Consider the following 17,528-nt stretch of genomic DNA (forward strand, 5'->3'; position numbering starts at 1 on the left):
CACAGAAAGGCTTTTGCTTGATATAATGCTATTTTTGTTTCTTTCATTTAAAGTTTCTATTTTACTATCAGAAAAGATGCATCTTTTTCTTTAGCTTTCAGACTCTGCTTGTGCCTTCAACACTTTCGGGAGGATTTTCTGCCCCTTGATAAGGAAAGCATGTAGGATCCTGCCACAGACACTTCACTGCACACGGAACCTCCTTAGACCCTGCTGACATGTTTTTTGTTTGTTTGTTTGCTTGTTTTGGTTTTAGATAACCCCATTAAGAACTTTAGGTCTCAGCACGAAGCACTACTTGCGTAAAGGCAATCAGTTCAAATATCAGGGACCCCAGGACAGCCTGGGACAGTGCATGAAATGCCGCACAGCTCCCCAGACACTCCAGGAGCTGAGTTTCACTGCCACGCTACATCCTGCTGCTCCACCCCCAGTTCCATGACAAAGTGCCTTTGGATACTGCGGTGCATGGCTTCATTCAGGTTACAGCTTGAACTTTATTTCTTTTGCTTTACTCATCCTCCTTCCTACAGAGCCATTCTTGAGATCTGGAGTTCAACCCTCCTCCTTCAGAGCAGAATTCTGGCCACGGGTCCTGGCAAAGAGCTTTGGGAGTGGGGATCCCCTTAGAAATGAAAGACAAGTCACAGCCAAGGAGAACCATAGAGGAGGAGTGTCTGTCCTCTCCTACTTTTCTCTGAGCATTTGCGGCGTCCTGGAGCAGCCCGCAGGCTCCTTATTTGGGGTTAGGGGCGCCCAGGGGAAAGGAAGCCGGGGCCGCCTGGCGGCATTCCTCGCCGCAGTGTGGGCTCCGTCTGCCGCGGGCCCAGCAGCACCCCCTGTCTGCGCCAGCACCTGTTGGCCCGCCAGCTGGCGGCCCGCGCCCCCCGCGCCCGCCCGGCCGCCCGCCCCGCGCCCCGCGCGCCTCCCGCTGGGGGAAGGTGGAGACGGGGAGGGGACTAGCGCGGTCCTCGGGGCAGCCAGGCCTTCCCAGCACAGCCCGTGCACGGCGGCCACCGCTCCCCAGCCGTGCGCCCAGCCCTGCCGCAGGGCAGTCGTCCGAGCGCTCGGGACTCCCGCCCAGGGTCTCCCGGCTTCCTGCAGCGCTTCGCCGGTACTCGGGACTGGGGAGAGGGACTTCGGGGGCCGCCGACTGCAGCCAGGCGGCGGCTCTGAGGTGGATCGGGGCCAGCTCCGAGTCGCCCCCGCGGCCTCCCTGCCAGCCCGGGACCCGCGCGGCGCTCCCAGGGCACGGTCCCCTCCCCCCAGGTGGGGGTGGGGCGCCGCCGGCCGCTCCGGTCCGCAGCTTTGTCATTGATCCCAAGGTGCTCGCCTCGCTGCCGACCTGGCTTCCAGACTGGCTCGGCGGGACCCCGAGTCCTCGCCTGCGTCCGGCCCCCCAAACTGACAGGTGCTCCCTGGGAGTCGCCACGACTCAGCGCCGCTCCCCCGCGTCCCCACCCCCTCTTTCCTCCCTCGCCTACCCCCCCACCCCCGGCACTTCGGCACAGCTCAGGATTTGTTTAAACCTTGGGAAACTGGTTCAGGTCCAGGTTTTGCTTTGATCCTTTTCAAAAACTGGAGACACAGAAGAGGGCTCTAGGAAAAAGTTTTGGATGGGATTATGTGGAAACTACCCTGCGATTCTTCGCTGCCAGAGCCGGCCAGGCGCTTCCACCGCGGCGCAGCCTTCCCCCGGCTGGGCTGAGCCTCGGAGTCGCTGCTTCCCCAGTGCCCGCCGCGAGTGAGCCCTCACCCCAGTCAGCCAAATGCTCCTCCTCGGCCTCCTCCTGCTGACATCTGCCCTAGCCGGCCAGAGAACCGGGACTCGGGCTGAGTCCAACCTGAGCAGCAAGTTGCAGCTCTCCAGCGACAAGGAGCAAAACGGTGAGTCTCTCCTTCCCCTTCCCGCTTCTCTCTGCGCGTCCCGGTTGGCATTGTGCGGTGGCGTGCAGGGGTCCTCCAGCCAAGGAGATGATGGTCGCGTCTCTGGCGCTGCAGATGTGAGTCCCGTGAGTCCGCGTGCACTTTAGGCGGGTGGGGGTGACATTCCGGGAGTGAGCAGCTCCCGGAGCTCACTGGGCTGCGGGAGCGGGAATGCCCCGCAACCTCAGCTTGGCTAGGTGGCTCGGGCTATGGGAACGCATGGGAAAGTCAGCTATGACCACATTCCTAGGTGGCCTATGGCCAGAGTTACAAGTGAAATAACTGGCTTTAAGAAGAAATCCAAAATGAATGAGTCTGTATGGCTGAGCTGCTTAAGAGTGGAGACAGGAAAGGTACCAGCGTCCCTAACAGAAACACTGAGTATGAGAAGGCAGGCACCGAAGTAGGCGAGGAACAGAGGTCAAGAGGCCACTTGGACATTTTCAGAATTGGTTATGCCTTTTCTCTTGTACTTTTTTTTTTTTACGTGCCTTTGTGCCCTGGAGTTCTTACCCTTTGGGGGTGTGTTTTTCCTACGTTCGTGAATGACTATTTTGTGTGTGTTGGAAGCGACTTAATCCTGCATAGGAAATAGAATTACTTTCAGCTTTCAAGTGTACCTGAAATGTTTAGAAAACTTTCAGATGCAAGTTCCCCTGGGCTGGGATTGCACAGAGCTGGAGAAAAGCTTCTTTCATAAGTCCAGGGAAGTTTCGGGTGTGTAATTTGCTTAGCCTCTGAACCCCATATGATTCACATCATTCAATTTCCAAACTCCTTTGCTCTTGATCTGCCATTATGAAGTCATTTTTGAGACGCTTTTGTAAACAGAAATTTTATACCGCACATGAAACCACAATGTTAATGTAGACTGTCTAAAACTGGAATATTAAACACGGTGTTTACAAGTGGCGGCTCTTGCTGCTCTTTGAAGAGAAATGCACATGTTTCTCTGCTTTGTCATCTGTTTACAGTGCCGCTTCACCAGCCAGGTAAGATGCCCGTGAGTGACGTCTGGGAGACGAGGATAGCGTGCAAGCATTGCACAACCAACACTAACATTGTCTACACAAAGCGGATGCTTCAAGGTTGCACGTCTGGATTTCAACTCTATTAAGTGTTCACCTTAAAGCAAGGCCCAAAAGTACCTGTGTCCTCTTCATCATTGCTGTTTGTTGCTGTGCCAGGACCTAGTATTGCACTTATTGTTGTGCTTGCTCCTTACCCCTAGCTAATGTGATGGCATGTGGCACCTTAAGGCTCCCCAACTCTACTGATCAAAGGGCAGCCTAGTGATCTACCTATAATCATAGGGCTTGCAGAGAGCTGAGGGATCAAAGGAGCCACAACATCAGCTATACCCAAGCAGGAAGCAGATGCAACCAACCTTTGTCCCTTCCAGCACAAACTAAATGTGTAGTTCAAACTATTGCTTCTTATTGGAACAGTTTCTCAGTAGCAACATTGCACGGTGCTCCTTGTTCATCCGCTACTGCTGTGTCCCAGGATCTCCCAAACTGCCTCTACGTCGCCTTGCTCTGTCCTTGCAGTTCTTTCTTGTGAGCCACAAGCTATCACCACTTTGCAATGAGCCCGAGAGCTTTCAGCTGCCTGCAGCCACATGGGGTAAGCTTCACATCCTCAGAACATGGGAGTTCAGGAAGCCAGGCCACACACATTCTGGTGCCATCTGAGGCTGGGCCATTCTCATTCCTAAGATGCATGATGCTAAAAATAGCCCAGTCATTTCCTAATCTGTGGGCAGAGGATCTAGCTATGTTTAGCTCTTGGAGGGCTGGCAGCAGGAAGTAGAGAGCAGAGGCACTACTCACCTTAGTTTTCGGACTAGGAGAGGTAGGGCCATCCAGCACTAGGGGGCAATATAGAGCTATTTTTCTGCACATGCTCAGGTTGAATTTTCCACTTTATGGGGTTTCAGGATTTAAGGCTAACAGGTAGGTGCAGAAGAAGATCTCTCTGGAATATGACCAGAATTTCCTGGAGTAACAACGGCTTCTTCTTCCTTTTCTTTGACTTCCGGAATTGCCACTTCATTATTGGGTTAGCTGTTTCACCCTCATATAGGGTTGTGCTTAGGTCTTGCTTACCCTGCTGACTTGTGTTGATGGTTGTCCACTTGCAGAGGTGTGAGCCCTCCTGACCATTTGAGCTGGAGAATACCAGGGGTCACCTTGACGCGTTGTGTGTGAAGGCCTTCCAAGGAAATTAGGTGCTGTATCTGTTCTATAGCAAAGCAAGCTAGACACTACACACAGCCCAGAGCATGCCACCGAGACTCAGAATTAGGGGCTGGCATAATTTATCTAGTTGCTAGTTACTTGTTTGTTTGTTCTCCACTTTAAGGCTGTAGCTCTTGCTATTTGCATGTTAGATACTTCTACATTTTCTCCTCTCTGTTAGTGATGGGACCAGGCCTCCGAGATGTTAGATAAGCACTATAACTCTGAAACTCTCATTTCATACCCTGATGGCTCCTGTGTGAAGCAAAACTTTCCAGATTTTCCTTGAGCAAATGAAAACAAAAGGGGCCAATTTTGTGCATTGAATGGAGCCCAATCAGAGATCAATTGCAAAGCTGTCGGTGGGGTGATGCTTCACCTACCTTATGTAAATGCTTTTAATTGACCCATAATTGAAGTTGCCTCTTACTGTCCTCATTCTCTTAACCATTTTGTGTTTTGACTTAGGGTTTGTTTCTTTGAAGGCTTATTTATGAGCAACACTTTTTGCATATGTTCTTTCTCATGGAGTCCTTCATGGTTCTTGGGGCAACTTACCTTGGGAAGAATGGCATGCTTTTGAATTTTTTGGTCACCCCTTTTAGTGCTTGCTCCTTCTTCCTACTGCTGCCACATGCAGCTGTACCTACACAAACTGGCCCCCATCTTACCCCTTTAGATGGTAGCCTGGAAGGTCTTTTGTGAACAAACTGAGGAGGATCTTTAGAAAGGTGCCCAGCAGCAGGCTCTGACTGGGGTTAGCAGGACTTTCCTGCAGAGAAGTCCTTAACTTTTAGTGTGTGACCTTTGTAACATTTATTTTTGTTATCTAGGAGCTTGAGAAGGAAACTTCCTCCTGTGGTTTTTGTTCTGTATGGGAGAGCTGAGGCAGCTGAATGAGTGAAGGACTGTTATGCAATGGTGAGCACTGTCCTTTCCTCCGGATAGGTGGCTTTGGAAGGTCCTACACCCGTGGTTATGCTCTATGGTTAATCAGATATAGTTCACATTAGATTGGAAAGGTATTCAGAAAGTATAAAGGCCCTGTAGGTCCTCTACAGGTGGGCATGGAATTTCTGAAGTCCTTTTAAACAGTTGCTGCTGTGGGAACTAAGCTTTCTGGGTAGGTGCAGCCTGCCTGAGGAGCACGGGCTGAGTGGCATAGCTTTCTCAGTCAACCAAGCCATGCCTGTGCCTGTCATACCAGAGTTCCTGAAACCGCCTTCGCACCTGTCTTACACTCTCTTCTACCTTTGTGCTTGTGACTTCTCAGCTCTATTCTCAGCTCTATCAATAAACTTCCATGTCTTTTATCTAAAAAAAAAATTGGTGATAATCGGATGTATATTAACTTATATAAAATGCCCACAAATCAAATATTTCCAAGACAATTTAAGTTGTCCCCATTTGTGTTGTTTCAGTCAAAATACCATGCCATAATCAAAGTTCCTTTGTTGGATTATTCTCATTTTTATATTTTAGAGCATTTATTTGAAACTTTTCTGTAGCCAGAATATCTCTGTATTATTCATGTAATTGCCAAGTCATGTATTAAGCAATCTGTCCTGCGTATTTACTTCCACGTCTGGCTTCAACTTTAAAACTTTACCCTCTCCTTTACCCCATGAGTCTGTCTAGAGGCTGATTTCCACTTGAGGTGCCCTAGCACTTATGCTGTTCTGTTAAAAAAGGGGGGAATGTTTGTAGTGTGTCTATTCTTCCAGAAGCACAAAGGACCCAGCCATTCCAGGCTGCCTGGCACAGCTCCAAGCCTGAGAAAAGCGCCTTCAACCCTGGGACTCAGAGCAGACTGGTTGGTGTATCTATCATGCCAACAGTAGATCTTTCCAACCCAGTGGACAGCTTAGCTCAGACTGCAGGTCTGAGCTCTCTGGAGGGACCTCATAGAGGGACCTCAAGTGAAAAAGTGCTGTGGCTGCTCTCGCTACCTGACACCTTTCTGCAGCTTTTTGGCTTCACTCTTAAGTGTGTGCCTGGACAAGGTGTGAAGGCAGACTTGCAAGCTCTGTTGCCTTAGTTGGCTGCCCCCACGTCCCTGGCTTATATTGACCACTTTGCCTTTGCCCAAATTGTACCCTCGTTGTCATGGATATTTGACACAGCTTCTCCCAGGTCAAGCTTTTTTCACCTTTCAGTCCATACTAGCCAACTGTCCTGTCTTGTCAAGGACAGTTAGGTGCATACAGCTGTCCATGCTTTGGTCTGCTTCTCTTGTTTCTTGAATTTCTCTTCCCCCTTCATTTAATTTTCTGTTCTTCCCTCTCTTACTACGGAGTCTGAGTACTTTGAGAGCATGGGCCTAGTCTGATTTATTCTCCAGAGGAGCTAAAGCACCTAGATCAGGGTGTGGAAAAATCCTGTGTTCCCACAGGATTTCACATACCTGTGAAATATTTTTCCTGTGGGGTATCTTTCTATATCAAGACTGTGGAATTTACTATAGAAGTAGGCCTTCTTTAAAGATGTCTTCCACAATGTTTGGCCTTTCCCATAAGGGATGGGGGGAAAGATCAGAATACTATTTGACCTGTCCTGCTGGTCAACTATGTGGGTACCAAACAATGGGCAGCTCTTCTAGATATGATGTTGGTTGCTCTCTTAAAAGTACTGTTTACACATCTGTGCACTGTCTGCATACATTGTGCTTTCTGAGGATGAGGGTTTAATGTGCACCAAGACTCTTGAGAATGGGAAATAGATGAAAAGCCAGCAAAATCTGTGTGCTTTTCATTTTGTTTTTTGGCTCATGGACAGCTTGTACCTTAAAATGCTACAAATCAGCAACCAGTACTATGCTGATGATATTTGACCTGGGAAGATCTTAGGATCCAATGATAAGAAAGCTTGGCAAGGCCTTAGAAAGAAGACATCTCATGTAAATGCATGAGCAGATCACTAGTCAATTGCTAACATGATAATATATATATTATATATGTAATATATATTATATGAGAATTAATGAGGCCAATGGCATTTTGCTGTCTGAATGAAACACTTTTAAAAGCATTCTTTTAAATATATAAGAAGATTTTGTGCTTTGCAAGTCTAAGAGATAAAAACTCTATCTACAAGAGCATTAAAGCAAACAGCTTCATAATGAGCTCATTCAAGTCATAGATCAGCTTGTCTGGCTAATACATACTGTGATAATTTTGCTGTATAAACATGGGACAGTTTGGCAAATGATTAAAAAGGCTGCCTTTAGAGTTCTTACTATTCAACTTCAGAGCTGCACAACAAGTTTCTAAACTGCTTGATGAGTTATTTTAATTAATATTTCAGTTCTGTAATTAAAAATGATGAAATATCAATTGACAATGCCAATTGACATTGAAAAGCTTGGTTCTGTGAGGGAGTTGTATATATTAAAAAATCTTTTGGCAAACTATAGAAAGCACAGTGTGTTATTCTGTTGAGGAAGATTTTAAGGGAGACATCGATTTTACATATGTTACATGGTCAGTTCTATTCAGAGGTCCATTGTTGTTTTGTCTGTTTGTTTGGTTTGGGATGTTTTTCCTAGGCCAAGAACATCAGAAAATAAATTCACAATGATAGATTAATGACTTGCCTAAAACAGAATAGGTTTAGTTCATTGAAATTTTTTTCATCAATTACACTTTATTCATTCTGCATCCCCCCATAAGCCCCTCCCTCCTCCCCTCCCAATCCCACCCTCCCTCCTCCCTCTGCTTGCATGCCACTCCCCAAGTCCACTAATAGGGGAGGTTCTCCTCTCCTTTCTTATCTGTCAGTTCACATCAAAAGTGGCTGCATTGTCCTCTACTATGGCCTGGTAAGGCTGCTCCCCCCCAGAGGGAGGTGATCAAAGAGCAGGCCAATCAGATTATGTCAGAGGCAGTCCCTGTTCCCATTACTATGTAACCCAATTGGACTCTGAACTGCCCTGGGCTACATCTGTGCAGGGGTTCTGGGTTATCTCCATGAATAGTCCTTGGTTGGAGTATGAGGACAGGGTCTCCACAAGGAGAGCAACAGAACAAGAAAATTTGAACACAGGGAACTTCCCAGAGACTCATACTCATTGAAATTTTTGTTTTGAAATTATTTAATCTGAACATGAATGATCTGGAAATTATAAAGAAGAGCTTTACGACAAATATTATCAGTAAAACCAAGCCTATAATGTGGTATTTTTGTACATTCTAAGCTCATGTCTCCTACATCTATGGTATTGTACTCATTCCACATTAAATCTTGGGCCTCACAGATGGTGTTCTATTCCATTGGAGGTAGCATTGCCTCCTTATTGGACATTGGTCTTGGCTGTCAACCCAGTTGTCATTCCAGGGCTAGCTTTACTGCTTTCAATTTTGTGTGTGTGCATGTCTGTTTTGTGCTAATTCTCCTAATGATGGTGCTTTTGTACTCAGCTTTATCCTTTTCCAATAGTAGTTGAGTCATTTCTCAGTCAGATCAGGTGTGTTGCTGAATACCTTGTGAGGAATCCCAACTCCAGGAAGCATGCTAATTGAAGTTCAAGGTCATGAGTTTCCTTGCTACAGTGTCCATTGTGCATTGGTAAGCGTACAGTAGCCACGGGGAAGACATAGCACCCATAGTATAAGATAGGTCTTGGGGACTCTGTATGAGTCTTTCATTTTGGGAAGCGCTGTAAGTTCCCAGGAGGACCAGTGGGGGAGCTTATTTGTTCCCTGTGTTTGCAGGAAGTACACAGCCCATCTGTAACCATCCCGTGAGGTATTCAGATAAACGATTAGCTTAGTGGGGTTTCCACAGCTGGTGCAAGATTCCACTTAAGTCTGACTGCAAGACAGGTCTTGGAGTCATGTGTTTTGACTTTATGAAACAGATCTTGGATGCTTTATTAGGACATTGCTTTCAATTAGAAAATATAATGAGCATGTGCTCTGTGCCTAGCTTTGCCCTAGGTGTTGGGGTTATGCTGGGTATGTGAAGAAGAACTTGTTCTTCCTCCCCCTCCTCTTCTTCCTCCTCCTTTTTAAACATTTGGTCTTGCTTTGTAGTTCAAGCCGGTTTTTTGGCCAAGCTGGTTTTGAAATTTCCCCATCTTCCTTCCTCACCTTTTTGAGTGCTGGGGCATTTTTTGTCCTTGAAAACCATTATAGATGGTTGACAGAACTGTCCTTTACCTCATGTTCTGTCAGTTCTGTGTCAACAATAATGTAGGGATGAAGAAGACTGATGGCACTTAAATAGTTTCTTGATTGGCTGATTTTGTCTGGATAGCAGGTTCAAGGAGACGTGTTCCTTTAAGAATAAGCTGAATTGATTTCAAATGAGTGTTTGAGGTAAAGGGAAACATACTACAGAGAGAAAAGAGCATGAGCAAAACCACAGAGGCGAGAACAGTTTCAATGCTAGAGTGAAGTCTGGACGAGTGGAAAGGTGTTCTGAGCTCATGTGTTTGAAGTTTTGATGCTGTTTTCAGCGTCTGCTCCCTGTAGCATTGGTAGCCAACATAACGAAAGACCAAGTTGTCTTCATGTTTATAATTCAGCTGAAAAATCGCTACTTTTAGTTATTTTCTAAATAGGCGTGCATGCAGGGACAGAATTCTGCATTGGTGTTCATAGTTAATTACTCAATGCTTGAATTTCCCTTTTTCCTCAGGAGTTAGGAATACACTGAATTGGCTAGATGAGCAGGCTGCATAATCTCTGGTCCAGCTCCCAAGTGCTATGCGAGTTCTCACTATTCTGTACTGCCTTCTTTATGTAAACAAAGAGCTATTTTCACACTTCATTCATGAAAGAGATGGCATGCGGAAGGAGGCAGAGGCGGGGGTAGGGTTCCAGAGGTTGACAAGAGGCGGCTTCTATTACAGGCCATTAGTATAACGAAGCTCTTACTTAAACATGGATAACCTTAATAAGGGAACAGGAATTCAAGTTTAGTGGACTATTAGTCTTTCTGAGATGTTTTGGCTGCACTGGGTGTCTTGTGAGGTTCATTCTAGCCCCTGTACTTCTAACAATGCTTACAATATTTAAGGTAGTTAAGAACTAGAAATGACTAAATTATGGTGAATAAGCTGTGTTGATGTGTTGTCATTCTTTGAGGCTATACTGTTTGCACTCCAGGAAATCCTTGTTCCTGGGTGGATGCTATTTTAAGCACTTCAGTGTCTGGAAGATGGAACAAGGCCTCCGGCTTAAGTATGCCCAGCTGCCCACTGCACCTGCCCTTGCATCACAAAGTAGAAGAGAAACCGTCAACAGCAGAAGTTAGACTTCCATGACACTTATGCCATTTCTGGCAGTTCTTTTCTGCTGGCTATTTATAAGGACATCTGTCTTCTAAACAGTTATATAATTTATCTTTTCTTTCTACTGAGGGATAAATCACAGCTTATATCCCATACTGCCACACATATTCGTAGCTAGTGTGATTAGAAATGTAAATTGGAAGGTATTAAAGTGCCATAATTTCCCTTTCTATGGCAGCAGAGGGTGTTTATGCATTAAGGATTGTTTGCTTGAGATGTGAGCAAGATGTGAACAGAAGACATGAAAGAAATATTCGACTTTCCTTTTCTTTATTTGAAGCAGCATCTTTCTATACAGCACTGGCTGTCCTGAAACTCACTATGTAGATCAGGCTGCCTAGAAATTTCAACTTTCTTAACAGTGGATGCTTTCTCACTGGTTTTGGAAAACTGGGACAATTCAAAGTGTTTACTTCTAGCTTGTATTTTAAACCTAGATTTGATTATGGGGGCTGAGTTTTACATTGTTTAAGAACCTAGGAAGCACCATAAAGCCACAGTATTGCATGGTAAAGTGTGACCTGCTGTCAGATTGCTGAAGAATACACTTCGCATGTGTAGGGCTCTGGTTTCTCTCAAGAACAATAAAAGATAGATTCACTCATGAATCGATCTGAATTTATTAAAGTGATTTTTAAACACTTCAAAAATTAAAATTTGATATATTTGAATTGAAAAGCATGTTTCTATACATCTCTGGTTCAAGGGAGGCGATCTGGGAACAGAGCTGTGTGTGTAGATAAGGTCATCATCATCATCTAATTCAGTCAGTGCAATAGTGTCTCAACCTATGCGTACAGTTCACCACTCTGCTGTTGTTGGCACTCTAGAAGCACGTGGAGAAGCTCACAGTACCAAGAGCACACGTCATAGCACAGGCACATTTTCATAGCCTCTGATGCAATGTTCTATCCAGTAGAGGTACAGATGATGATGGAGACAGAATCTTTCTCTCTGTTTGTCCTTGTGGTCTAAATTTTCATGACTATTTCTACATGGAGTGGGCATAGCGTAGCACTGCAGGTTGAGATCTGGCCAGGATACTGAGAGGCTAATCTAGAAACTTAAATAGTGACACTAAACCATTAAAGACTAACTTTCATTTCTGTTTTATTCAGGATATTTGCAGACTTGAGGTTTAAAGGTATGAGTAAGCACATGAAATAAGGAATTAAATAATCTCTATGCTTCTTAAAAAGAGTTTTTCTTTCCTGGTGGAAATTCATTTTTAATCTGTTCCGATAACTTTTAATAGGCATCAGTTGGGCACCTCATTAAGCTAACTGCTTCAAAATGATTTCCTTCTAGAGCCTGCGTTTACATTTTAGGAAACCAGTTAGCTTGTCTGGATTCCCCACTTCCCTTACAGTCTTCCTTGGTAGCCAGCTCAGCGTGGCTAACCCAGCACAGCAAAGCCCTTGGAGGTGCAGGCCTCTGGAAGAAGAGCAAGTGCTACACTTTGCCCTGGAATAAAAAACGGGGAAATGGGCCTCATGTGCTATATCTGCCGAACATTTAAAACTGCACAAAGCACAGGAAATACTTTTGGCATGTGGGAATGTGCGGCTTTTCCAAACTACAAACACTGTTCTGCAAAGTTCCCCGGTAGTGGTGAATTATATGAGCCCACGTCCATCTAAGCGAGGCTTGTTTAACTAGCTTGTGGTTCTGGGGCTCATTCAAACACTCTTAAACAAAATAAAGGGAATGGATGTAATAACTTCTTTATGGAAAGTCCATAAAAAGCTAGAGGGCCGTGTAAACAAATTGGGTCATTTACTAGATGGTTAAGTGATAGATGTGCAGTCCAAATTTAGGGCTGCATGTGATGTTTTTATAGGGTTGTGCCTGTGTTCTACCTTGAGAGCAAAGGGGTAAACTTGTCTGTTTGTGTGTTTGTTTTTGTCTGTCACATGAATTCTCACCATTGCTATTTCATTGTAGAGCTGGAAAACACCTAAGATTCTGTCCGTGTGAATCTGTCCACTCCATGGGAAGAGTTGAACTGGCCTACTTTTTAGTAGCACTGTGTTCTATAAAGGAAAATGTGATGATTGAAATTGAAATTTTTCTTCTGAGCTCAGACATGCCTAAACTAATTGGAAAATAATTGTCTGCCTCACAAGTGTAGACCTATGACTACGGCCACGTAAAATAGAAATCCAACAGCAGCTATGACCTACGGTCATTGTAACTCAACTTGTCTTGTGATTGAACCTCTTATGACCAACCTCATATGACACTGGTTTGTCTAATTTATGGAGAATTAGATCTTAAATCTAGTCCCCAGTTGTCTTCCTCTCAGTAGAGTGTACTTACTGACTGCATTAACCTATTCCTTTTCCTTCTCTGAAATGGAGTGTGAGTCTTGTGTCAGACTGGCCCAAAACACAGACTCTGGAAAAGTGGGGCATAAACACATCAGAGCGAGCAGAAGATGGCAAGTGATTTCTATACTGATTCTATGGCATATCTTAATTCTCTGGCGTCCCTCATTTCTGTTAGATTTATGTGGCTTTAAAGGAAGCGAGTGTGTAAGTAACCCATAGTAAAAATCGATGAATAAATGAACCTTTCAAGCTTTTAACAACTGATGACATCAAACCATATTGGATACTCTTTTAAGTGTTGATGTTGGAAGTGTAACAGAGGAAATAAGTCCTCTGGCTCCCAGCGTTAAAGAAAAGCGACAGCGGTGGATACTACCATGTCTATGTAATATGTGACTTGTGCTTTTCTTTTATTCTTTTCTTTCCTCTTTTTTTTTAACATTGTTACATTTTTTATTTCATTTTTTTTTTCAGAAAATTCAATGCATTTTTAATAAAGGAATGCGTGTATGAGAGAGATTTCTTTTGAAATAAGGTTCTTATTCTTCAGGTTAAAAAAATTAGTTTGTAGAATTTCTTTTTTTTTTCAATGCAGTTTATTCAGGAACCTTGAACAATCCTCGGACCCTGAGGAAAGCCAGCCCACAGCTTAAATAGCCTCTGGGTAGCCAACCCAGGCGTGCCACGTGGGCAATGCAGATAGGTCCAATGGCCTTAAGTCTAAAACAACAACAACATCAAAACACTCTAAGATTCTTCTTTTAAATTGGAAATGTCTGTGATCTTGCACCCAGCAGCTGAGGTGTGAACTCAGCATCTTTATGCTGTTTGTCTTCATACAAACGCTCTGGATTGAGATGCAAATGACAGAGAGAGTTCCTGCTCAAATGGTAAAGCATTATGGAAAATGAAAAGGTAAATTAGCCTTTGTGTTATCCAACTTTCCACTGCTAAAACAGTTACCTAGGTAATCAGTCTGTAAAGGAGCCAGTTTTATTTGGTTCCTGGAGGTAGGACTTCTCACCCATGACTGGGCAGACCCGTTTCTCTAAGCCATTGGTTGGGGGCAGCATATCACAGTGGAGGTGTATAGCTGGGAAGCAGAACTGAGGGAAACCAAGGTGCTTGTTCCCTGCTGTACCCTTCAAGTGCGTGACCCCAGTGATATGAAACCTCCTACTAGACCCTGCCCATTTAAAGGTTCTGTCGCCTTCTATAGTGCCATTCTGGGCTGTGTGTGAGTGTGCGTTTGAGTGTGGAAGTCAAAAGACAACTTTCTGGAGTCAGCTAATGCCTTTCACCTTTACATGGGTTCTCGGGGCCAGGCATGATGGCCATGGAACATAGCTATAATCCAAGAACTAGGGAGGCTGAGGCAGGAGAATTGATATGAGTTCTGAGGATCAAATTCATGGTGGCAGGCTTGAGCAGCTGGTCCTTACCCAGTGATCCAAATCACCTGCCTTGACATTCTATAAATAGTTCTCTTCATGCTTGCTCCAGTCTTGCTGGCGGCTCACTGGGGTGGGATGGGGCACAGAAAGTATGGGATCCTTGAAACACCTACAGGATTCAGCACTGAATATTGTCCCAATTCCTCTGAAAATTGGAACAGAGAACACATCTGTTTTATTGTTACTTTTTTTATCCTAGAGCCAATTGTGCTGCCACCTCAGCTCCGTCTGGTGATACACTTTTACTTATGTCTAGAGCACTTTCAGGATCTCATGGGTTGTTTCAGTTTCAGCACTCCATATGTGAAATCGCAACTTCCAATGGGTAGTTTCCGTTCTGCATTCCAACACAAAGACTTACATTGTATACACAGTCTATTTAAAAAGCAAGAATTATTTTCAGGATATTAACATTTCCATTTGCGGGTAAAATATTTATACTTGCATTTGTAATCTCTGAAGCCGATTTTTATCTGAAGTTTAGTGCTGGTTACTTATGGCACCAAGTGAGCCAAAGTGTCCTTAACACTGTTATCTAGGGTTTTGATGCTGCCCTTTAACCCCCCTGATCAGCTGCGTGAGGACAGTGTGAGAAAACTTCCCCACAATGGAACTGTGGTTCAGTCTGCCCCAGTCAGACTGAGATGCACATGACCTGGGGACCAGATGGAAATTCAGATTCTGAGCTAACAGGCCTCGAGTGGAGCCGGAGACTTTGCATTTGAACAAGCTCTTAGGTGAGAGTGCTGTTGTTGGGCTGAGGACTCACAAATCTTTTTGGCTACCAAGGGCTACTGAGATTCTTTCCTCAAATTTTCTTAGGCGAGATGACCCACAGCCGACCTGTGTGCACCATGGACATCTCCATTCTCCCGAGACCATTCATCTGGCCTGAGAGGTCAGTTCAGCCCCATGCACTGCTGTTCCAATGGCCTTGTCACAGCCCTGAGGACAAGTGAACCAAATGTGCTTGCATACGCACTTGGTGTTCCCAGCCACAAGCTTTTGATATACTGAAGACCTTGGAATGCTGATGGAACCCAAGTTGCTTCTACCTCCAGGAGAGAACAGGCATCGATCTTGGAGCAATCTGGGAGGATACAGAATGCAGCAGGGAAGGATGGGTTGAATGCAAAAGGCATAGGCTTGCGAGAGAGCACAGCACAGTTTCTTTTCACAACTGAAGTCTTTGCTATGCAAAAACAACACTGAAAAGTTAAGTGCTAATTATGAATGGCTATATATGACATACTATAACATACTATAGAACATATGTGAATGTTATTTTTAAGATTCTCACAACCCATTGAGGGGCTTCAGCTTTTAGATTTATATTAGGTTCCTAATGCTTGATTTGCTTTCCTTTGAAAATATACATTTAATATTTTTCATTCCATTATTTTATCATTCTATATTTCCCCAACTTTATCAAATACAATTGATAAATTGAAAAAAATCAGTGTATTTACCATATTCAGTTTAATGTTAGATATGTGTGTTCCCTGGAAGATCACTACCACACATCAGCTAGCCATTCATAGCCTCGCATGGTTAGCTTTTTGTGAGTATGATGTTAACTTTTAAGGTTATATTTCTTTAATACACATTTATTTGGTTTTTATTTGCTAGAGGATCTATCAGGGTGAGTGTAAAGGACAGAGGGACTGGAGCTGAACCAGGTATATACCACGGTTCAGCTGCCAAGGGCTGAAGATATGGCCCATTTAGTTGGTGCTTGAGACTGAAGGGGAAATTCTTCACACTTATTCAAAGCCCCACAAGCGTTTAGGGCCCATCTTTCCTGATGCTCTGCTAAAAGCCTTTCCCATTTTTCTATCTGCTGTTCTCCTTCTCCAAGACCTCAGAATGCTCCATAGCCACCACACATTATTGTGGATTCTGAACATCCACAATAGCTTCTGAAGCTTTTAAGTGTCAATCAATAAAATGTTGAATGATCTTTAGCACAGTGCCTGGGATGGTAGGTTTTGGTTGACCAAAAACATAAAACTAAAAACAGCACAGTTTGCTCTGCTGCTGTGCTGTTGGCTACTGGGATCCTAAACCATCATCTGAGATCTTTGAGTCATGTGCTTTGTTTCACAACCCAGAGATGTAACTCATGTCATTTTGAGGAAGTAAAAGGGGACACACAGGATTGCTGCAGTCTTTCTGCTTAGACTGAATAAAACTGATGAACAAAGAACCTGATGGGCTGATTATAATGATGACTACTTAGAATATTATTTCCTCAACCAGAAAACAGAAATGTATCCTTTCCAGGAAAACTACTTTTAAACTGTGAACTTTGTGATTATGTTTCATTGCAGTTGACTTGTTTAGAGATCAAGTCCTACTGAAAGTCAATTTGCAAAACCTTTAACTTTTGGATTCTCTTCTCCTTCTGAATTTTCCAGTTAATGTAAGATGTAACTTAGGTATTTTCTTCTTATTTTATAGTTTTCTCTCTGTTCCTTGGGATTTTGAAATTGACAATTCTAATTTATCTTTAAGAAGGCAAAAATATTGGAAAGCTTTTTTGTTTTTGTTGTTTGTTTGTTTCTTTTAAAGCCACTCTAGGTTATGCTTTCTTCCTCCTTGGAAATAAAGTTGATTTTCTGAGCTCTGAACATATGAGATTATGGGCAAGTTTTTGTAGCTCTGGCACATGAACAAAACAGAAGCAGGAGAGAGAGATTTCAGAATTCATGGCAGGAAGCACATGTTCATTTAGTATGCCAATATTTATGGTGTCCCAAGCAAACTAAAACCACACAGTGCTATTTACATAAGCCTGGTGCCTAGACAGGACAGCCTTATGCTAGGTGGAAGGAAACACATGTTTGGGACCTATAAAACCAGGCTTTTATTTTACATTAACTTCCTTTTTCTATGAGGGAGAGTCACTCATTCATTGTTTCCTTTATTTATCATGTATGTTCAGATTTGAAGTCAGCCCCAGTTGGAAGGGGTGACATTTATCGCACAAGCAGACTGGCTCTGTGCTGCCATGGGAACTGGATGTAGGCAGTTGTGTCCTGGCAGCCTCCACTTAGGCGTGCTGATGGCACACTGCATATGGACTGCTTCACAGATAGGCCAGTGGCCCTTGGCTTCTTGTTTGTTACGTCTTCTTCAGGCTCTTGGCTTGTGTTTCGTCTCCTTGCAAAAGCTGACACACATACTTTCTGTAAGAATGCATATTCACTTTTTATGGCAAGTATCTTTAATTATTAATCTCTAATAAGTTTTTAAGGAGGAAAGAACATCAGAGGCATTGTTGGGA

At 44.1% G+C, this 17,528-nt stretch overlaps 1 protein-coding gene across 2 annotated transcripts in view; it reads left to right on the plus strand.

The window, feature by feature from the left end:
* Positions 1-1,402: 1,402 nt before the first annotated feature.
* Positions 1,403-17,528, plus strand: part of Pdgfc (platelet derived growth factor C) — a 157,158-nt gene continuing 141,032 nt past the window's right edge. For both annotated transcript variants that reach the window (XM_060378484.1, XM_060378483.1), the window contains exon 1: positions 1,403-1,887. Coding sequence is in view for 1 of the 2 variants with exons in the window: in XM_060378483.1 (XP_060234466.1) it covers positions 1,770-1,887 (118 nt within the window). In the remaining variant the exon portion in view is untranslated. The remainder of the gene's footprint in view (positions 1,888-17,528) is intronic.

This window comes from Meriones unguiculatus, chromosome 2 (assembly GCF_030254825.1).
Source record: "Meriones unguiculatus strain TT.TT164.6M chromosome 2, Bangor_MerUng_6.1, whole genome shotgun sequence".
In the NCBI taxonomy this organism is placed as follows: Eukaryota; Metazoa; Chordata; class Mammalia; order Rodentia; family Muridae; genus Meriones; species Meriones unguiculatus.